The 22,719-nt window shown below is 40.3% G+C and overlaps 1 protein-coding gene across 2 annotated transcripts in view; it reads right to left on the reverse strand.

The window, feature by feature from the left end:
• The window catches only part of P4HA2 (prolyl 4-hydroxylase subunit alpha 2), a 151,400-nt gene that overhangs the window by 57,507 nt on the left and 71,174 nt on the right, over positions 1 to 22,719 (reverse strand). For both annotated transcript variants that reach the window (XM_082252775.1, XM_082252776.1), the window contains exons 6-8: positions 21,585 to 21,784; positions 19,987 to 20,163; positions 9,350 to 9,420 (exon numbers count right to left, since the gene is read on the reverse strand). In XM_082252775.1, coding sequence (XP_082108901.1) covers positions 9,350 to 9,420; positions 19,987 to 20,163; positions 21,585 to 21,784 — 448 coding nt within the window. The remainder of the gene's footprint in view (positions 1 to 9,349; positions 9,421 to 19,986; positions 20,164 to 21,584; positions 21,785 to 22,719) is intronic.

The raw sequence follows: 22,719 nt of genomic DNA on the forward strand, positions 1-22,719 counted from the left end.
GACTGCTCTATATACAGAAAAGTAGTTACTTAACTGTGCCGCTAGATGGCGATGTTCAACCATTTATTGCTGATAGAGATAGAAGGATTAAGGTCAAACTGTAATGTCCTATATTATGCATCTATATGTCTTGAATAGTTTACTGTTATATGATTGTAGACTTTGATTCTATGATGCTTTAAGGTTTATTTCTCTACAGTTGCCTACTAACATCAATTATTCACTATCTAGTAAGCTGTTATTGCCTACTTCTCAGCTGTTTAAATATCGAGACTTGAGGAGGCTAATGATAACTCGCTGGAAGATATAGGTAATACTTCTATTTACCTTTTTTGTTAGCATAACTCATGTACCTGATAGAGGATTTTCATAAGTGATGCACCACGGTAAGAGAAGTGGATGAAGATGTAATATGGGCCCAGCAGATGGGGCAAGGTATATTGATAGTGATATCTTTCTCTAATGATGTATGACTAACAGGATGAAAGAATAGACGGTATTATAAAGGAAGAGGGGGTGAGATATATATCTGATAAGTCTCCTGTTTAAGAGTAAAATCTCAGGGATCTATTTGTTTAATTGTTTAGCTGTGGTTTAAATATCACAGTTAAAATGTTTTACGGTTTTGTTCTGTCCTATGTCCTTTGCAATTTGCTGGGACAAGTTAACTTTGAGTTGTACTCATTGGCTGTACTAAACTTATTGTTATCTATAATAATACTGATACCAACACGTTTGTCACACGTTTTGTGACCGAGGTGGGGACCTTCTACCGGAGTTCCCTTTTATGGTTTATTAACCTATTAATTCTTTCTTAAGCAAACATCTCTGCACGGGTCAATCACTTCACCCCACATAGGATTGAGCGGTCCTCCACCTTATTGTAGGTGCAGTGATTGCACACATATCCTAACTACCTTTGTTGGCGTCCCGGGGAGTTATTTCCGGAACGATCGTCAGGAACTACATAGTCTTTTCTCTATTCTTCGAACTGCTCTTTCTTTTTCCTACTTTTCCTTGGCTTCCTTCTCTCTTCATCTTTTCCCTTTTTTCCCATATTTACCCCTCCTTTCCTCATCCATAACCCACCCACAGTAGACCCTTTATTGACAGATAAAAAAGATGGCATACTCACACATGGGCAAATCGCCATTTCTTATTACACATAATGTGAACGGACTTAATCTTCCGGAAAAGAGAAATCGACTCCTATATGACCTTAAAAAAACTAAGGCTCAAATAATATTTTTACAGGAAACGCATTTTAAAAGTTCGCATGTTCCTATATTGAAGAACAAATTTTTTCCTGTAGCATACCACGCCACAAATCCCCATGCTAAGACTAAAGGGGTCACAACACTGTTTCATAAAAACTGCAAGTTTAGCCTGTCTGAGCAACTTGTGGACCCAGATGGAAGATATCTCTTTCTGAAGGGCACACTGAATGGAAATCCCATAACGTTAGCGAACGTTTATTTTCCTAACAAATCGCACATATCATTCTGCACTTTAATAACAGAAGAATTAAAGAAGTTCGCGCAGGGTTGTATAATACTGGGAGGAGATTTTAATGTCCCCTTAGACCCACTACAAGACACTTCCTCTGGGTAAACATGCATCTCATACAGGGTTCTAAAGAGAATTAAGGAGCAACTTAAATCCCTGACATTAGTTGACGCGTGGAGAATGCTTAATCCCTCTGTGAAGGATTACACCTATTACTCGGCACCGCACAAGCGTTACACACGCATAGACCATATCTTTATTTCCCAAAGAGATATTCCAAAACTAAATAAAGCTGAAGTAGGAATAATTTCTTTTTCTGATCATGCACCAGTGTCTTTAGCTCTGCACATGGATTCATATCACAAAGGAGAGTTCACCTGGAGACTAAACTCCTCCTTACTGGTTAAAAAGGACATTTCAGCCAAAATTCAGGAATCACTGAATAATTATTTTAAAGACAACTCCTCGGAAGACGTTTCCCCATTGCTTTATGCTCATTGCTTATGGGAGGCACACAAAAGCGTCATTAGAGGGGAACTAATTAGACATGGTGCTTGTCAAAAAAGGGAAAGAGAAAAATTAATAACCGATTTGATAGTTAAAATTTCATCTCTGGAAACTAAACACAAATTTAGTACATCTAAAGAGGTTGAACAAGAACTCCTTCAACAAAGAAAATATCTCAATGACATACTGCAAGCCAAAATAAAGAGATCCTTATTTCTTAAGAGATCTATTTATTATGAACACGGGGACAAAGGAGGCAAATTACTAGCTTTAAATGAAGCACAATTTGACAATATACATTACATTAAAGGACAGCAGGGCGAACTATTACGAGATCCACACAAAATGGCCGATAGCTTTGGCCACTTCTACTCTAAGCTTTACCACATACCACCGCAAAACAAACCAGAGGGATTAGAAGATACTCGGGAACAATTAATAATAGATTACCTTAATAAAAGCGGCTTACCTTCACTGCCAAAATCTGCGGTAACAGACTTGGAATGTGAAATCTCCCTAACTGAAACTCTAGCTGCCATTAAAGATTTAAAAAACGGTAAAAGTCCTGGCCCAGATGGGTTTAGCTCCCAATATTTCAAACTATATGCTGACACACTTGCCCCGTACCTCACTAACGCACTAAACTCTATTCTCCGAAACCAGACCCCATCTAATGATTTTCTCAGAGCCCTTAATCGGTAATTCCAAAACCAGATAAGGACCCTGCACAATGTGCAAGCTATAGACCCATATCTTTGCTAAACATTGATTTAAAGATTCTAACTAAAATATTGGCAAAAAGACTAGGCCCACTTCTTCATTACATCATAGGCCCTGAACAAGTGGGATTCATGCAAGGCAGGGAGGCAAAAGACAGTATAACCAAAGCACTGAATTTGATCCACAGCATTAAAGGTTCCTCTGTTGAAGGACTTTTGCTCTCGACAGATGCAGAAAAAGCATTTGATAGGGTGGCGTGGGACTTTCTGTTGCATACCTGTAAACATATTGGACTGGGAACCAATATGCTTCAATGGATCCAAAATGCTATACTCTAAACCTACAGCCAGGGTGAAGGTTAATAACATGCTATCTACCCCATTTTCATTACAAAATGGCACTAGACAGGGCTGTCCACTTTCACCTCTCCTGTTTATACTTACATTAGAACCACTTATTAGAACCATTAATATGACCCCAGACATTCATGGTTTCCATAGAGGAACAAGAGAGTTTAAATTATCAGCTTATGCAGACGACCTCTTATTTTTCATCTCCCAACCACATATATCCATTCCTAACCTGAACAATCAATTCAAACTCTATAGATTTTTATCCAATTTCAAAATCAATCACAGTAAATCTGAGGCACTAAACTTGACTCTTTCTCCTGATTCACTAAAACTCACAAGAGATAATTGCCCCTATAGATGGGAGACGCATGCTCTAAAATATCTTGGCATCAAACTAACCCCCAATATAGAAAACCTTGTTGAAGAAAATCTTAACCCCCCTCATAAAACAAATTGCTAACGACCTTAAGAGGTGGAACATTAAAACCTTTTCATGGTTCGGCAGAGCCTCAATAATTAAAATGACGGTATTGCCTAGGCTCCTTTACGTTTTTCATGCCCTCCCGGTCCAGATTCCAGCCTTTTATTTCCGTAAACTTGCCAACCTTCAAAGAACATTTGTCTGGGCCAACAAAAAGCCCCGGATTAAACTCAAATTCTTACATCTATCAAAATTATCCGGAGGGATTGGCCTCCCGGATTTCCATAAATACTATCAAGCCACACATCTGACAAGAGTTCTAGATTGGCATTGCCATGCTGGAAGCAAGGACTGGGTGGGTATGGAATTGGGGTGGAGCATTACCCCACCACATCATCTCCTCTGGACAAACTTCTGCAATACACCGTTAGAAATTAAGTCACATCCCCTAATAGCTAACACTTTAAAATTTTTTCAGAAAATTGCGACTAAACATAACGTATCACCAAGTCCAAGCCCAATCATGCCTTTATTGAACAACCCCGACTTTCAACCTGGCATTAAAAACCACTCCCTAACCACGCAACAAGGAAATAGGTCCGGGCCTATCAGGATTAAACATTGTCTCCGTGATACAACACTTAAACCCTTCCACGAATTAAAACAAGAATGCTCTGCAAATGTACCCTTAAATTTCTGGACATATTTGCAATTACGTGATTATATCACGCATAAGAAGCTCAACGATGCAGCATCCAGACCACTGACTGATTTTGAGGAGCTTTGCATTCAAGGTGAACGAGTTGAAGGAGCAACATCTCAATCCTATAAAAGACTAATTGCTACGCCTCCTGATTTCAAGGACCCATATAAAGCGCTATGGGAAAAAGAATTGGGATGCTCCTTTACCTCGGCCCAATGGGAGAAAGCATGTTATTTTTCCCATAAATGCTCATTGAGCACTAAGCTACAAGAGACCTCCTACAAGATTAGGACGCAGTGGTACCACACACCAATTAAATTACATCAATGGTCCAAACACACTTCAGAAATTTGTTGGAGATGTGGTCTAGAACCTGGCACTTTTATTCATTTATGGTGGGACTGTATAGCACTACAGAAATTCTGGAAGGAAATCCAGAAATGGGTGAAACACATCACGGAGACAAGGTTGACACTGGATGCAGCCTGCTGCCTATTACACATTAATTCATACCCATACAAGAGATATAAAAAGTCGCTGACACGACACCTCTTAAATGCAGCTAAATCCTTAATTCCATTATCATGGAACTCGAAAAGTGTACCCACACTTAATGACTGGCTTACTAAAGTAGGACATATTCACTAAATGGAAGAAACACTTGCCATTAAAAATGAAAGGAATGATTTGTTTCATAAACAATGGTATCCCTGGCGAACTTTCACGGTATCACAGGAATACTTGGATCTCAAGAAAAACTGAATGTAAGGTTGAAATTGAAAGTCATATGCTGTTAAACTATCAGGGTTTCTCCCCCACCCCCCTTGCCTCCCCTCCTTCCCTCCCCTTCTTTCTATTCTATTCTTTACTTTTCTATACTTCTATATCTTTTTGGATGGACCACTGCTCAGGCCCATCTATGATGTACCTTTGGAAAACAGTAACTATGAGGAACAACAATTACATAAAGTGAATCTAAGTTAAAAAGCAAATGAGAATATGGCAATTGTCTTCTTCAATAATTTATACGTAAAGATTGATATATATCATTTATAGGAATTTATATTCTGCACTTGCTGTTATATAATGCTCAATAACATAGGTTACTGAAAGAGACTTTATTTTTCTGTTGAGTGCATGTAGCACTTTATTCATTGTATTGCACTATGTATGCCCCTTTTATTTTTCTAAATAAAGTTTATTATTGTGAAAAAAAAAAAAAGAAATAAAATAAGGAAAGCCTTTTTCCTATTTTTTTTCCTTTGAGCAGCTTAGTAGATGCCCTTTACTGATTCTTATGTGGTAGTGCAGTGTTAATTTTGATGTCAGATTTTTATTTAGTTTTAATCATAGTCTTGACCATTTTAGTTTTTGTCATATTTTAGTCATCTGAATTGTTTTAGTTGTATTTTAGTCGACTAAAATAGTAGTAATTTAGTCATCTAAAATATTTTCCAGGCTAATTCTGCAATGTCCAGTCCAACATGGCTTGAGTGTGGTACTCCAAAAGCCAGGCTAGGGATGACCACACCAGACTGCTGCAATCACAGAGACAACCTCTTGCAGCAGAGTGGAGTTCTTGATTTAAGAGAAAAAAAAAATGCTAGCAAAAAATAGGTATGTAACACAAAAGAGCTAAAAGAAAAAGATGTCCATCCTTTTACAATGTTAGCAAAAAATTGAAGCATGCTGCTAGTGGGAGTGGTTATCCTAGGCTGTCCTACAATTTTAATTTGCCAGTGTCCAATCATCCTGTAGGCATCAGTATAACCCATAGGTTTCTCAATGGACAGCAATTGTAATGATTTGATAAGCCAACAGATCCATATTATAAGCACGTTTAAGCCTCAGTTCACAATATGAACCACATATGAAATCACACAGGAACCGCATCGCATTCTTGTTCAATTCACATGCGACTCAGTGCGGTATGATTTCAGCCCATTGATTTTGAATGGTCTCAAATCGCACTGCATCTCAACTTTTTTTGGAAATATAGCTCTTATTAATGGGTAGGGTATGACATACTGATCTTCAGAGGTTTTTTTTCCCCAATTAGGTTTAAAACGTTTTAGGATTAACATATTTAGTGTTGATCCCCCTTTTTTTTTTTTTCCTTTTCACACCGGGAAAGAGCACACTTAGTTGATCACAATGCCATGTTATGAAATATTGAATGAGCATTGTGAAAAGTTTGACACCACAGTGCACCAAGTCAGTATGCTTGGTCATCACAAGACAGCATCATCTCCTCTGCATCATCTAATGCCTCGTTTCCACTGAGCGGATCGGTTCGGGTCGGTTCGGTTCGGTACGGTACGCTAATTTGAGTGTTTCCATTATGAAAGTGGCCCATACAACCGAACCAAACCGCACCATTCCTGGTCCTGCTTCAGATGTAGGGCCATAGGAAATGGTACGGTACGGTTAGGGCGGAGCTACTGGCGTCACACGATAGAGTCCTCTGATTGGCGGACAGGAAACCATCAATGCTCACGTCAAATGAAAGAGCAAAACAAACACCTCATTTGGTGTAAACCCCGCATGGTCCCTGGTGGCCCGACTTGCAGTGGAAACGCTCACCTGAATAGACCGGACCATTCTAACCCTTCCAAACTGTACCGACCCGAACCGTTCCGCTCAGTGGAAACGAGGCATAAATGATTCTGGTACCAAATGATTCCCTTTGCTTGAACATTACAACAGCAGGGTTACCTGGCATTTTATTCAGACACTTGGGGGAATTCATAAAGGGTTTCTTAGGAGTTATTTACTGGGGGTGTGCAGAGCCTTATCGGGAACTGTGAGACTAGTTACCCATCAGGTGCATTTCACTTTTGATTGACAGCACATGGGAATGGACAGATATACAACTGCTATTCAGTCTAATCCAGCTTTCAAATCTGCCAACTGCTGTGTGCTGTCAATCAAAAGTGAAGTGGACCTGATGAGGAGCTAGTCACACAGTTCCCCTATCGGGCTCAGCAAACTCCATGACAAGTCATTGCCCATATATGGGTAATGACATCAGCTGTATCCAGTTTTTATTTAGCTTTTGGCTAGGGAATCTCCCTGCAGACTGCTAAATGAGGCCGGGGTCACAGCCCTGTGAGGGAAGCGGTCACAGCTTCCAAGCACTGGCACGCCTTTATATGCTAGCCCATCGAAGGGCTTAATTTCTGCCAGCTTTCTGAACAGAGAACTGGTGGTAATTCCTTCAGGATTTGTCAACCGTTTCTGAAAGTGGTGGTAGTGAGAACTATCTGAATTTGTTGCATGTGCCAGTTATGTTACTGACACTGGCACAATATTTGTCTGAAATAAGCGCTGGTATTTCTTAACCACTTCAGATTTATTCCCCTTCATGACCAGGCCATGTTTTGCAATACAGCACTGCATTACTTTAACTGACAACTGCACAGTCATGCAACTCTGTTCCCAAATAAAACGTGTGTCCTTTTTTTCCCCCCACAAATAGAGCTTTCTTTTGGTCACCTTTGCCTTTTTTTTTTTTTTTTGCACTATATAAAAAAAAAAAAACAAAAAAAAAAAAAACAATTTTGAAAATAAATAAATTACTTTCTGCTATGAAGCACACCCATTAATAAAGATGTAAGAAATCAAAATGTCTTCATCAATTTAGGCCAATATGTATTCTGCTACATATTTTTGGTTAAAAAAAAAAAGTTCCCATAGGCATATATTGATTGATTTGCGCAAAAGTTATAGCATCTACAAACTACGGGTTATGTTTATGGAATTTTTATTTATTTATTTTTTACTAGTAATGGTGGCGATCAGCGACTTATAGTGGGACAGCGATATTGCAGCGGACAATCAGACACTGACACTTTTGGGAACCAGTGACATTAACATAGTGTGATCAGTGCTAAAAAAATATGAACAGTCACTATACTAATGACACTGGAGGGGGAAGGGGTTAACATCAGGGGTAATCAAAGGGTTAACTGTGTGCCTAGCCAGTGTTTGTGTACTGTACAGGAGGTGCTTTTACTATGGGAAGACATGAATCCTAGTCCCTGCTTTGCAGAAACACAGGATCCATTTCTTTCCTACTCACAGAACAGCAATTGCCTTGTTTACATAGGCAGAATGCCTCTCTGCAGGATGAATGGCGGGTGCCAGTGGACATAGAGCGTCATTTACGCCCCCAGCCCAGAAGTGCAGGATCACGTGTGTGTATATACACGTGATTCTGCGCACAGCGGCTGCCCTGTAGCAGTAAAATATAGGGCGATCAACAAGTGGTTAGGGGAATTACCGCCAGAAAAGTGTCATTAGGGCTAATCTAAATACTCTATGGGGTTGATTTACTAAAACTGTAGAGTCCAAAATCTGCTTCTAACTTCAACTTATTCAATTAGGCTTTGACTAGAATACCTGGAAGCAGATTGGTTTCTATGAAGAGCTGCACCAGATTTTGAACTCTCTAGTTTTTGTAAATCAACCTCTGTGTGATGAGAAAACTGAAATCTAGTGCAACTGCCTTTATCACAGCGAACAGGCAATCACCTGAATAAAAGAGCTTCCCAGATGATGGTACGGCTACCACAGGCCAGGTGTGACAGTTAGAATTATACAGGTGGTGGCTTGGTTACAATTTGGGTCCTTTCACATGGGCTTTCCACAGGGCGGACTCCGTTTTGCTTAGCCAGGATCGATTTGCCGATACTCGCTGAGCAAGGGAATGACAGATTTGTCTCCGCTCTATGTGCAGAGACTGACCTGCCAGATCCCCGCTCTCCTCTATGGGAGATTGGATGAGAACGGACAGGCAATCCTATCTGATTCAATCCTCCAGACAGATAGAAAAATAGGGTTTTCATCTGTCTTGATTTCACGGACAGGATCGGATAGCAGTGGGTGTTAGCGGACATGTAATCACTGACATCTGCTGCTCCATAGGGGTGCATGGAGCTTCCAATCAGGTCCGCCTGTAAAAACTGATAGGTACCTGATCGGAATGCCCGTGTGAAAGGACCCTTTATTTTCTATTAAGCAGATTAGAAAAATGTGCTCCTCCATTTGTGTTCTATCCTTTGTAAAATGAAGAACAATTATACCCTCAGGAGACATAAAACAAAATGTATTCAGAAAATTATATACATGTTATTCTACCTTTTCGAAACTCTATAACTGGCTGTGGTGAGAACTCCAGTTTTCGGGTCCCGCACTGTTGCTCTTGCTAACTGTAGAGAAGAAATCATACGAAATGAAGAGTTAATGAACATAAACATTGTGCATACTTTGATTCAGTGAAATCTTAGACCAAGAAAACAAGGTGGTTTCTGTACATACTGTATATTATATACTATAATGGCTGCAAGTACTGGTCTCCTGAGAATGCTAGCTGCCTGGCTGCATCTGAATTAAAACTTCTGAGTTTCAAGTGAAAAACTAAGGTGCAGCAAATGAAAGCCAGAACTTATTTCCTTATACTTGATTCAGGTTTGAGATTCAAAAAGCTTTAAAGCCAAAAACAGCAAAATAAGAGGGGAACTAGCCTTTTTAGATGCAATTAGAGCAAAGGCACTCATTTTTCCCTAATAACCGGTATATTTTAAAATGCTGCAATATAAATAACAATGATTATCTAAAATGCCAACACCACAGCAATAGAATCAACCCAAAGTGAAAACATTTCTAAAGCTCAGGAAACAGAGGTTAGTGCTATTTTCTTCCCTGAGTTTGGCACTGACCGGTAATCAAACACATGGTTTTTATCAAGTATACTGGTTACCATGGTAAATAAACACACACTGGGGCTTCTTGGCAAAGCCATAATTTTGTGCTGCAGAGAGTAACATCTGAATAAGAGGTACCCTTTGTGGCATGCAATCGCCATCAAACCCTCTCTCAATGCTTCATATATGTAATTACAGATTCAGCGGTCTTTGTACATTAATTGAAATCTGTTCATTTTAGCTTGCCTTGCTGACCTATGACAAATCGGCTAAATCCAACGTGCAGGCTCTAAATACATAAGCTAGAATATTTCAGTAACCACTAGACATAATAGCAAGTACACACTTGGGTGGCATACAGCACATTAGCTGGTATAATTTCTGTACTGGATCTAAGACTCACAATGGTGAACCACATAAATAGTACACACACGTAGGCAGCAATGCAGACGGTACCACAGGCATTCTTGGTATGCCTACATGAAAATAAATATCCATTTTCATTATAAAATGCACTCACTTACCTTTCATCGTGGCAGCATGTTTAATCCTAGATCTTTATTAATCCCTGTAGCTCAGGGTTCTCCAAACTGCAGCCCTTTGCTTGCATTTATTCAGCCCTTGGGGCACTTTTCCTTCCACTGATACAATACACTATTCGTCTCACTGACACCATTACTGGGCACTATTCCTTCCACTGACACCGACGTTGGGGCACTTTTCCTCCCACTGACACCAGTTATGGATGTCAACAACGGGCGCTATTTCTCATATTGAAAACCGATGAGCACTATTCCTCCCATTGACACCAGTGTTGGGGCACTATTCTTCCCAATGACACCAACGTTGGGGCACTATTCCTCCCATTGACACCAACTTTGGGGCACTATTCCTCCCACTGACCCCAATGTTGGGGCACTATTCCTCCCACTGACCCCAACGTTGGGGCACTATTCCTTCCACTGACACCAACATTGGGGCACCATTTCTCCCACTGACACCAGCAATGGGGCACCATTTCTCCCACCGACACCAGCAATGGGGCACCATTTCTCCCACTGACACCAGCAATGGGGCACCATTTCTCCCACTGACACCAGCAATGGGGCAACAAAACGCATACAGGAAATACACTGCCCGGGCAAAAAAATAAAAAGTAGCCACCTGGAATTAACTAAGCAACTAACTAAACTAAGCATGCAGTAACTATCCTATTGGATAGTTACTGTATGTGCCCAAAGAATGCGGTCTGCTGACTACCTGAATACACTGAATGACCAGGTTATTCCATCAATGGATTTTTTTCTTCCCTGATGGCACGGGCATATTCCAAGATGACAATGCCAGAATTCATCAGGCTCAAATTGTGAAAGAGTAGTTCAGGGAGAACGAGACATCATTTTCACACATGGATTGGCCACCGCAGAGTCCAGAACTTAACCCCATTGAGAATCTTTGGGATGTGCTGGAGAAGGCTTTATGCAGTGGTCCGACTCTCCCATTATCAATACAAGATCTTAGTGAAAAATGAATGCAACACTGGATGGAAATATATCTTGTGACATTGCAGAAGATTATCGAAACAATGCCACAGTGAATGCGTGCCATAATCAAAGCCAACAAAATATTAGAGTCTAAGCAAAATTTTCCGTGATAAAGTTGGCCATCATCCTATATTATATCAGAGGAAAAAAAAGGGAGGATAGGGAAAAGCGGGACTATGTAGGCCACAAAATTGAAGGGATAGTCACAAATATTCACAAGTATTTTAGTAAAAAGAACATCTTTATTATCCAAATATAAAAATTAGCATGTATATACATATATTAAAAGAAAACAAGAACAACACTCCATTGGGAGCACTGATAGATATATACCACGTAAATGTCCGTGGTCTCAGTGTTGGTACAGTCTGACGGTCCCCTGCAAGCTGACACGCTTCGCAATTAAGGCTTCCTCAGGGAACAATGAGACCAAAAAGACAAGTACACTTGTAGTAAACCCAATGGGATCATGGGCAGGCTAAGAGCATGTATTCCTGGGCAGGAGTCAGGACCCTCTATATAGTAGTAGGCAGGTTAATATTCAAATGGTCTCCATCATAATAAACAGCAGTTCATAGACTTAGGGGTGAGCTGCCCTCATCTAGCCACACAATGTACATCTCCCTCCTATTAAAGTAATGAATATTTCAAATCCTGGTATATTCAACACCCAATATCCAGTTCGTATGCTAGGATCATACTTGAGGGATATATCACCTTAGCCAAGGCAGACTATGATCAAGCATGTATGGACCCAGCTAGACTGGCTTGGATGCATCTGAGCGGCAAAGTGTTGGACGTTCCATTGGGTGTCTGTTCCTCTGTGGGGGGCTGAAGCGGGGTGCGCCTATATTGGAAGGTGATATATCCCTCAAGTATGATCCTAGCATACGAATTGGATATCGGGTCTTGAATATACCAGGATTTGAAATATTCATTAAGTTAATAGGAGAGAGATTTACATATACATACATTGTGTGGCTAGATGAGGGCAGCTCACCCCTAAGTCTATGAACTGCTGCTTATTATGATGGAGACCATTTGAATATTAACCTGCCTACTACTATATAGAGGGTCCCGACGCCTGCCCAGGAATACATGCGCTTAGCCTGCCCATGATCCCATTGGGTTTACTACAAGTGTATTTGTCTTTCTGGTCTCTTGGTGCCCTGAGGAAGCCTTAATTGCGAAATGTGTTGGCTTGCAGGGGACCGTCAGACTGTGCCAACACCGAGACCACGGACATTTACGTGGTATATATGTATCGGCGCTCCCAATGGAGTGTTGTTCTTGTTTTCTTTTAATATATGTATATACATCCTAATTTTTATATTTGGATAATAAAGATGTTCTTTTTACTAAAATACTTGTGAATATTTGTGAAATATTAGAGTGTGTGACCTTTTTTTTTTTTTGGTGGTGACTTTTTGGCCAGGTAGTGCATAAAAACACTTCACTTTAAAAAAGCAAATTTTCCAAGAATGAGGGCTGCTCTCCAATACTTAGACTGGGAGGGAATATTGGCATGGATGAACACAGAACAGAAATGGGAATTCTTCAAAAAACACTGTATGCGAACTCACTTGAAAATATATTCCCATGGGCAATACGTTTAAAAGGCTCAAATCAAAATCTATGTAGCCCGCGGCCAAAGTTATAAAAAGCTATAAATACGAAAAGCCCTTTTAAAACAGGGCTCGACAAACCCCAGGCGCCAGGTCGCATTGGCGACTAGAGATAGCGACCTGGCACCTGGGCTGCACTGCAGGTGGTGTCTTGTTCCCGTGAGACCCCCCCCCCCCGGACTAAGATGCCGTGCCGGACAGTAATTGAGGGCGCGGCTTTGCGGCCTTCTGAAGTGAGACGCTTCCATCAGGCCCTCTTGTGGTAGCCAAGGTGTGACAAGTAGTCATTAACAGCGCTGAGTGCTTCCCCTGCCTGTTCTCACTGCCCGCCCATCTCCTTCCCAAGAAGAGATGAGACTGAAGTTGCTGCAGGCTTCATCTGGCGCCCTTTGCTTAATAGTGAGTGGACAGGGAGTGGCTGGTTGGAATGGCCTCAGTTCTTTTAACACCCACACAATAGTTTTTATTAGGTTTCTTTTTTTATTAACATTAATTTTTTATTATTTGTCATCTCCCCGCCATGCCACAGTCACACAGCCGAAGGCCCTCTTCAAACTGGCTGTCTGACTGGGTCCGATTGTCAGTTTTTCAGGCAGACCTGATCAGACCCTTCAGTCCCCCTATGTAGCGGCAACCCACCGCCATCGGATCCTGTCCGCCAAAAACAGATGGATGGGGGCTCCATTTTCTATCCGTTGTGTGGATCGGATCAGATGGCATCCGATAGAAATGGACAGACGGTATGTTTCCATCCGATTGCCTCATAGAGTAGAGCAGGGTTCTAGTCTATATGTGTAAATTCAAGATCGGTTATTTTTGTCATTGAAAATAAAGCTTTGTTGTTTAAAAAAAAAAAAAAACTGGCTCCTAATTTTTTTTTTAGCTGGCTCCTAGATTAAGCAAATTTCTCAAGCCCGGTTTTAAAAATAATATAAAAATGAAGATACACTTTCATTATTTAAATTTAATTGTTACAAAGAACAGAATATGTAAAACGGAAATCAAGGACGCAAAAATTCAAAATGAATGACAGACTGCAAAAGATAGTAGACAAACCCCAAAAAATTCTTCAAATATATTAATAGTAAAAAGGTCAGGTCTGAGCATGTAAGCGCTTTACAAAATAATCAGGAGTGGGTGACTGGTGACAAAGAAGGCAAATTTTTTAAATACCGTACTTTCTTCAGCTCTGTGTATACAAAGGCGCATGGGGGTGCTCATGACCATAATGTGGATTATATTGACACGACACAGCCCCAAATGATCCACAATGGTTTAAAAGTGATATGGTCCAGAAATATTTAGACAGAATAAGGGTGAATAAAGCGCCTGAACCAGATGGCATCCACCCACGCATCCTAAAAGAATTGAGCCTTGTCATTTCAAAGCCTTTGTTTCTCATTTTTAGGGACTTGTTAAGGACTGGAATAGTACCACTGGATTGGCGTAGGGCCAATGTGGTGCCTATATTTAAAAAGGGATCAAAGTCTTTGCCCACTATAGACCTGTTAGTTTAACTTCTATAGTTGAGAAGATACTGGAGAGTTTAATACAAGACCACATAGATGAGTTCTTGCTTTAAAAAAATATTTTAAGCAACAGACAGCATGGATTCATGAAAGACAGAAGTTGTCAAACAAACCGGATTTCTTTTTATGAGGAGGTAAGTAAAACCTTGGACAGAGGGGTGGCTGTGGACGTAGTATACTTGGATTTTGCAAAAGCGTTTGACACAGTTCCCCACACACAGCTAGTGTGTAAGGTAAAGTCTACAGGCTTGGAAAGGTCAATTTGTAAATGGAGAGAAAATTGGCTAAAAGATAGAATTCAGAGACTAGTGGTTAATGATTCTTACTCTGAATGGTCTAAGGTTATCAATGGTGTACCCCAAGGTTCAGTGTTGGGACCCTTACTTTTTAATATCTTTATAAATATAGGGTCTGGGATTAGAAGTTTGTTTTTGTGGATGAGAAAGATATAAATTCCTTACAGGAGGTCTCCAACTTACAAGCCAACCTCAATGCACTGTTTCATTGGGCAACTATGTGGCAAATGAGGTTTAATGTTGATCAATGTAAAGTTATGCACCTGGGGGGGGGGGGGGGGGGGAGAATATGCATGCATCATACATACTAGGTGGGAGTGCAACTTGGGTAATCCATAGCGGAGAAGGATCTGGGTGTTCTGGTAGCTCCGAAACTTAATAATAGCATGAAATGCCAAGCTGCAGTTTCCAAAGCAAGTAAAGTCCTTTCTTGTATTGAGAGGCATGGACTCCAGAGAGGGAGATATCATTTTGCCCCTGTACAAATCATTAGTAAGACCTCATCTGGAATCTGCAGTTCAGCTTTGAGCACCAGTTCTCAAAAAGGATATTGGGGAACTAGAGAAAGTGCAGAGAAGGGCAACCAAACTGATAAGAGGCATGGAAGAGCTCAGCTATGAGAGAAAAAATAGTGGAACTGAAGTTATTCTCTCTTGAGAAGAGGAGATTAAAGGGGGGATATGATCAACATGTATAAATACATAAGGGGTCCATATAGTGAACTTGGTGTTGAGTTATTCATTTTAAGGTCTTTACAGAGGACAAGGGGGCACTCTTTACCTCTAGAGGAAAACAGATTTCATCTCCAAATAAGGAAAGGTGTCTTCACAGTAAGAGCTGTGAAAATGTGGAATAGACTCCCTCTAGAGGTGGTTCTGGCTAGCTCACTAGATTGCTCTGAAAAAGGCCTGGATTTTTTCCTAGGTGTACATAATATAATATAACTGGGTACTAACATTTATAGGTAAAGTTTATCCAGGAAATATCCGATTACTTCTCGGGGGATCAGGAAGGAATTTTTTTCCCCTGCTGTAGCAAATTGGATCATGCTTTGCTGGTTTTTTTTTTTGCCTTCCTCTGGATCAACTGTGGGTATAGGATTGTGTATATGGGACTGTATGGTTGTGGGGTTTTTTTTTTTTATTGGTTCAGCTAGATGGACTAACTATGCACTCCCGCTTACACCAGGACAATTTCTACTCCCACTGACCACAGTCCAGCCCCCTCCCCCTCTGAAGGACTACTAAACTGGCCCTTTGTTTAGAAAGTTTGGAGACCATTGCTATAGATGGATCTCTGGTTATTAACCTTTCCAGACTTTTTTTTTTTTTTTTTACTTTAGGGACATGGACCCAGTCCAAAGGGAGCTAAGTGTGTACAGTAAGGGAGAGTTTGCCTCTAATGCCAACAGGACTCCAAGCTGTTCAACCTCTGCCAGAAGAGGATTCAGATGTGAACACTGAGCCCGAAGTAAAACAAATCAGACAGATGCTGGTAAAAATGTCCTCATACAAAACGACCGGACACAAAAGACTGAAAAAAGACAAAGCCATTGTGGGATTACTGTACCAAGTCATGCAAGCATTTTAAAGCTGAATATTTAAACTAATGCTCTTACAGAAATATATGTTTGAGGCTTGATGACAAGACTGTTTTCTACATAAGACTTTAATAGCTATTCCTTCCACTACTACATATACTGTATACTCTTACATCAGTGTTTTCAATAGGTAAGATTATTTATGAACACTGTTACAAACAAGATACTTCTATCTGGTTCTTCTCTGTATACTACACATTAGCATTGCCTTTTACACTGTGCTGTATTTGTTCTGGAATGCTGATACTAGCTTTTCCTACAAAGGAGGGAGGTCCCTATATATACGGATTGTAATTTTTTGGGGTGAGCAGAATTTATACTATACTGTGTTCTCCTAGTTAAATGATGGCGAGCCTTGGCACCCCAGATGTTTTGGAACGACATTTCCTATGATGCTCAACTACACTGCAGAGCGTACAAGCATCATGGGTTCCAAAATATCTGGGGTGCCAAGGTTCGCCATCACTGTCCTAGTTAAACCTCTGTAAATATTATACAATTACACTGTCAAGCTCACCAGGAACTAGATGTCAGCATATCAAAGTCAGCTGGAAGTCAGTTGGTAAAAAAAAAGAAAAAAACACATGATTACTATTGCAAGCAGGCCCATCAACTGTGAACTAGTACCCTACAATTCTATGATCTGTCCACTAGATGTCAGGGCATGACTGTTTATGTAAAAGAGAAACCAGTCAGTTCTGCCTTATACAAATAGACATTTTTCTTATCGAATGGTTGTGAATTGTATAGCAAGATATTAGAAATACTAGCGATACACTTTTCAGTTATTGTCCAATAACTAGTGCTATCCAGGTGATTTACACAGAACCCGTTGTTGGTGATCCTGCACCAGGCTCCAGTACATGTCAAAGTGACAACCAACCCCATAGATTTTTTTTCTAGAATAAGTGGCCAAGGTAAAGGAGTAAGACAAATATATATGAGGCATACCAAAAAAAGGTACTTAAATTAAGTTTTTCATTTTCAATACTAAACATACTAGATCAAACAGCTTGGAGTATTTTATCAAGCAGCTTAAAAGCAGTATTAAACCAAAGTTGTAATATACTACAGTTTACCAATCATCAGCTCTGGTGGCTGCATTCATTTTCTTTTCAAAGCTAAACCCCCCACTCCCCTGTTTTCGCCTGGTGATCTGGCCAGCAACTGTATTAATGTGTCTACACTTTGAATGAAAGAGCACAGGGGCACCTTCGGACAGCAGCAATGTTAATCTGGGCAGATGGGAGAGTTGAGATGTACTAGCAGATTTAGATACACTAAGGAATTGAAGCTGAACTCCAGCTAACACTTTATAAGCAATAACCGTTTTCAGCAACAGCTTTTTTTTCCTTTTGGGATAAAGCTTTTATATAAATAAACAAAAGCGGTATATTTTAGGCACCGCTCTCAGTAGCATATGGTTTGTCTCTGTAGCTGCTACATCTGCAGGACAGCTGGTCCTGTTGAAAAACAACAGACTAAAGCCTCGTACACACGCACAGATTGTTGGCCAACTGATCGGCCAACTTTTGTCCAGTGTTTGTTGGTTGAAATGTGCTCTAGACTTGCACTGGACTTTTGTTGGCCAACAAAAACCAACTTCAGAAGTGATGTCATGTGATGTTTGACTTTTCGTGTGTTTTTTCTTCTCTGAGCATGCCCAGTCTTGCTCATCTGATTTTTGTCTGCCGAAATCTGTACTGACTGAGGAACAATCGGCCGTTTTTTGTTGGCCAACAAAAATTTTATAGCATGCTCACTAGATTTTTTTCGGCCAAAAATTTGCAGTTGGTTGTCGGAAGCATCATACTAAACAAGCCTACAATCGGCAGATCAGACGTTGGCCAACAATTTACGGCCAACAATCTGTGCGTGTGTACGGGGCTTTACTGGCCAGATCATCAGGTAAAAAAGAAAAGAAAGCCTAAAAAAATAGAAAACTAAAATGTAGCCATCACATCGAAGTATCGGTAATAAAGGTTTACTTTGGGGTAGATTACCGCTTTAAGTGATAAGTACACATTTACACCTAAATAACAGTAATACTAATAAAACACTATTTGTTCCATTTGTGTGTATGCATTATCTGCCAACATTATTTTGTAGCTATTCTTTCCTGGATTGTAAGGGATAAGATGTCCATGATCAATTCTGCAAGCAGAAAACCTGAGACTACTTGCACACTAAGACGGTGTGCATCCAATCCCAGAGTTTCAGTGCACCCGGGAGTCACAGGCGCAGTCTCCACCTTGACTGCCTGCAGCCTGTCAAAGTCTATGGCAGGCTGAAATTTGCTGTGACTGGATGGGGCTGAATGCTGTACCGAGTGGCACTTGCAGTAAGAGCTCTATGTACTCAGGGACATATGCCTAGAAGGCAGAATTCCTGTGTTATGGGCATATGTATGAGCACTACTCAGTACCACATTTAGCTGCAACATATTTCAGCCTTCCATAGAATTTGACAGGCTGCAGGCAATCAAGGTGGACACTGCATCTGTGCCTCTCCGGTGCACTGAAACTCTGGGAATGGAGGCACACTGGCTAAATGCTTAGTGGTCAAGTAGCCTTAGGTTTTAGACTCGGCACCTGTGAGTCCTGAGAGAACTAAGAAGCCAGGATAGAATTCACACAGGCTAAAAAACTGTGTGTATACCATTGTTTCTCAAATCCAGTCCTCAAGTACCCCCAACAGGTCATGATTTCAGGCTTTCCCACAGATGAAACTGCTGTGGTAATTACTAAGGCCCCTTTCACACATACAGACCGTTTGTCCATTTTTCATCCATCCGTTGACGGATGAAAAACGGACATCAATGCATTCCTATGGAAACATGGATGACAACGGATGATCATCCATTTACATCTGTTTTCATCCGCTTCCGTCAATATCCATTTATTATTTTGAACGGATGAATTCCCTATTTTTCTTCCTTTAAAAAAACGGATCAGACGGAAAACCGGTGTAAACGGACAAACAGTCAGTTTCTCATCCGTTTTTGCATTGGTAGTGGATGTAAAAAAAAACAGATGAAAAACAGACGAAAAACTGATACATTTTGACGTGACTGAACTGATGAAATGAATGGTCCGTATGTGTGAAAGGCAGTAAAACTGATCAAATCACCTGTGCAAAATAATGCAAAGCCTGAAAACATGACCTGTTGGGGGAACTTGAGGACTGGAGTGGAGAAACATTGGTGTATACCACTCTAACCATTGAACCCCAATTGAATTTCCACCTCCTACCTAAACTATTTACTTTTCAAATCCTAGAAAAGATTTTATGGTTTCCACCCATGTTCTGCAAAAAGAAAAAAAAAAAAAAAAAAAGTAGTGCTTTGGCACAAAGCTTTAAAACCGTAGACCAATGGAGGCACAGAGGTAAATCATATTCCCACAACATAGTCACACTCTTCTATACACAAACTCACATTATAGAAGATACAAGGAAATTCACATAAGAACTACTTACTTTAGGCTTTGCCAGCTCCTTAATTCGATCAATCTCTTCATTGGTTAAAACATCAAGATATCGGACAATGCGAGGACTATCCCACTCATCTTCCTCCTTAATAGGACTCAAGAGCAATACTGGGTTTCGGTTTCCATCATGATACCGACAGAAAAGCCTCTTCTGCCTTTTCGGAGTCTAAAAAAAAAAAAATAATTACATATATACACACATACACACACACACACTACTGTATTTCACAAAAAGTGAATACATCCCTTACACTTTGCTATAATGTAAAGTAGTGAGTGTATAGCTTATATAACAGTGTAAATTTGCTGTCCCCTCAAAATTCAACACACATCCATTAATGTCTAAACCACTGGCAACAAAAGTGAGTACACCCCTAAGTGAAAATGTCCAAATTTTGCCCAATTAGCCATTTTCCCGTTAGTGTTACAAGGTCCCAGGTGTGAATGGGGAGCAGGTGTGTCAAATGTGGTGTTTTCACTCTCACTCTCTCATACTGTTCACTGGAAGTTCAACATGATCTAGGGGGATCAGGAAGGATTTTTTTCCTCTGCTGTAGCAAATTGAATCATGCTTTGCTGGGGTTTTTTTCGCCTTCTTCTGGATATAGGATTTTGTATATGGGATTGTATGGTTGTGTTTTCTGTTTTGTTTTTTTATTGGTTGAGCTAGATATACTTGTGTCTTTTTTCAAGATGACTAACTAGTATGTACATGTCCCCACACCAAATCATACCTCATGGGCTTAAGTTCTTCCACCTGTCTCAAATGTGGACATTTAGGTAGTTCTAAAAAAAGGCAGTTTTTTTTTTTACCTTCTGTGTGCAGCTCCTCTCACACACAGCTTGGCCTAAATACACCAGTGTCCGAATTTCCAGAAAAATATTCTGCATAAAGTGGGTGGGGGCTTCTCTAGATAAGGAAACCCAGGATTATTTTAATGTTTGGGGGTTAATGATCCACATGTTAATCATTATTACTCAAGAATTGATTGTTCAATGCTTTCGATACACTTGAAAACAGACTAATTCTAAAAGAACCCTAAGTGAAATTCTACCTTCTACCTAAACTATACAGGACAATCTTGCTGACTGAGCCTCCTCATGTTTTAAGTGTACAACTGACTGATGACCAAGCGTTTTATTGGCTGACCTTCCTAACTACTGGACCTTATGTTACTAGCCAGTCTCCATTTTGTGTTCTTGTGTGACTATTTATCTATGTTACTTTACTGGCCAAATGTTGAGGCCATCCTTATTGTCAACTGCATGCTCACTTAGAAAAAAAAAAACGTCCTGTGTACCTCAGTTGATTAAAAAAATAATGAGCCTTCAACTGTTCATGATGAAGACAACATTCAAACCTTTAGATCCCCTTTACCTAGACTTGTCTCCACTCCCACCCCTCCCAGTGTAAGCCTTGTCATTCAAATGGCAAATGCCAGCACATCCACGTCCCAAAAAAGCAATTGATTCTTCTGTTTTAACGGGAGTTTTCTAAGGTTACAACATTTGTTTTATATACCCATAACTAAGCACATAAACTAAGAACATAAGGCAATAATATTTACAAGCTACTGTGTCAGTTACCATTCTCACTCCCTCTCCGCGGCACAGAGCTTCGTAGGTCTCGCGCTCAGGCAGATAATCTTGAGGCCTGGTGTAGACATCAATGCGTGACTTTTGTGGCTCAGTATCCAATGTCTTGTTTACTTTCTCTTCTGTTCTCTCTTTTTCTAGCATCTTTTCAAAATATCTGAGGTTAGTGCCAGCTCGGTCATGGGTTGGATCTATAAAAAAAAAAAAAACATAAAATTATGTATTTTTCTAAAACCACCTCAATTCCAGCATGTTACACCCCCTTTCTCTTAGAGCAGGTTTCAATTTGAAGTACTCGGTCATACAATAGTGTCCCTAAAAGAGTTTATCATTTTTTTGAGACAGATAGCGCTTTTGTTTGGTGTTTTTTACCCACTTGTGGACCTCCTGCCCACAATGTACTGAGGATGGGCAGCCTGCATAGGCTAAATCGATGTACATTGCTGCCTGCTTCCAGGTTTAGGGCACACCCATGCGTGTCCCCTTGCCGATTGTTCACAGCGGGCGCCTGTCAATAAGTCCAGGTCAATGATTTTACAGCCGTGACTTGCTGATCTGCTGTGTACAATCACAGCCCAGAGCTCCGTTTTGACAATCAATAGAGAGCTCGGTACAGAGGGAATGAAGAAACTAAGATCGAATAGGAAAAGAAGCACACTTTAAACATATTACACATTGTTAGGCACACATTTAACCCCTTAATCGCCCTACAAGTTAACCCCTTTCACGTCAGTGTCATTAGTACAGTGACCGTGTATAGCATCACTGATCACTGTATTAATGTCACTGGTGATGTCAGTGACAGTTAATCAGTTCCCCCCAGCGTCAGTTAGTGTCAGATTTCCTGCAGCACTATTGCAGTCCCATTGTAAGTCACTGATCACCGCCATTAGTAGTATAAGAAAAAAATAATAAAAAGTCCAGTAAACATAAACCATAGTTTGTAGGCACTATAACTTTCATGCAAGCCAATCAAAATACACCTATTGTGTTTCTTGTTTTGTCAAAACAAACACATTTTAGGGTTATTTTCCCCCAAATTGTTGGTATGTTTTCGTTTATATTACAAAAAATAAAAAACCCAGTGGTGATCAAATACCACCAAGAGAAGCTCCATTTGTGTGAA

This window comes from Pelophylax lessonae, assembly GCF_965119305.1.
Source record: "Pelophylax lessonae genome assembly, chromosome: 4".
Taxonomy (NCBI): Eukaryota; Metazoa; Chordata; class Amphibia; order Anura; family Ranidae; genus Pelophylax; species Pelophylax lessonae.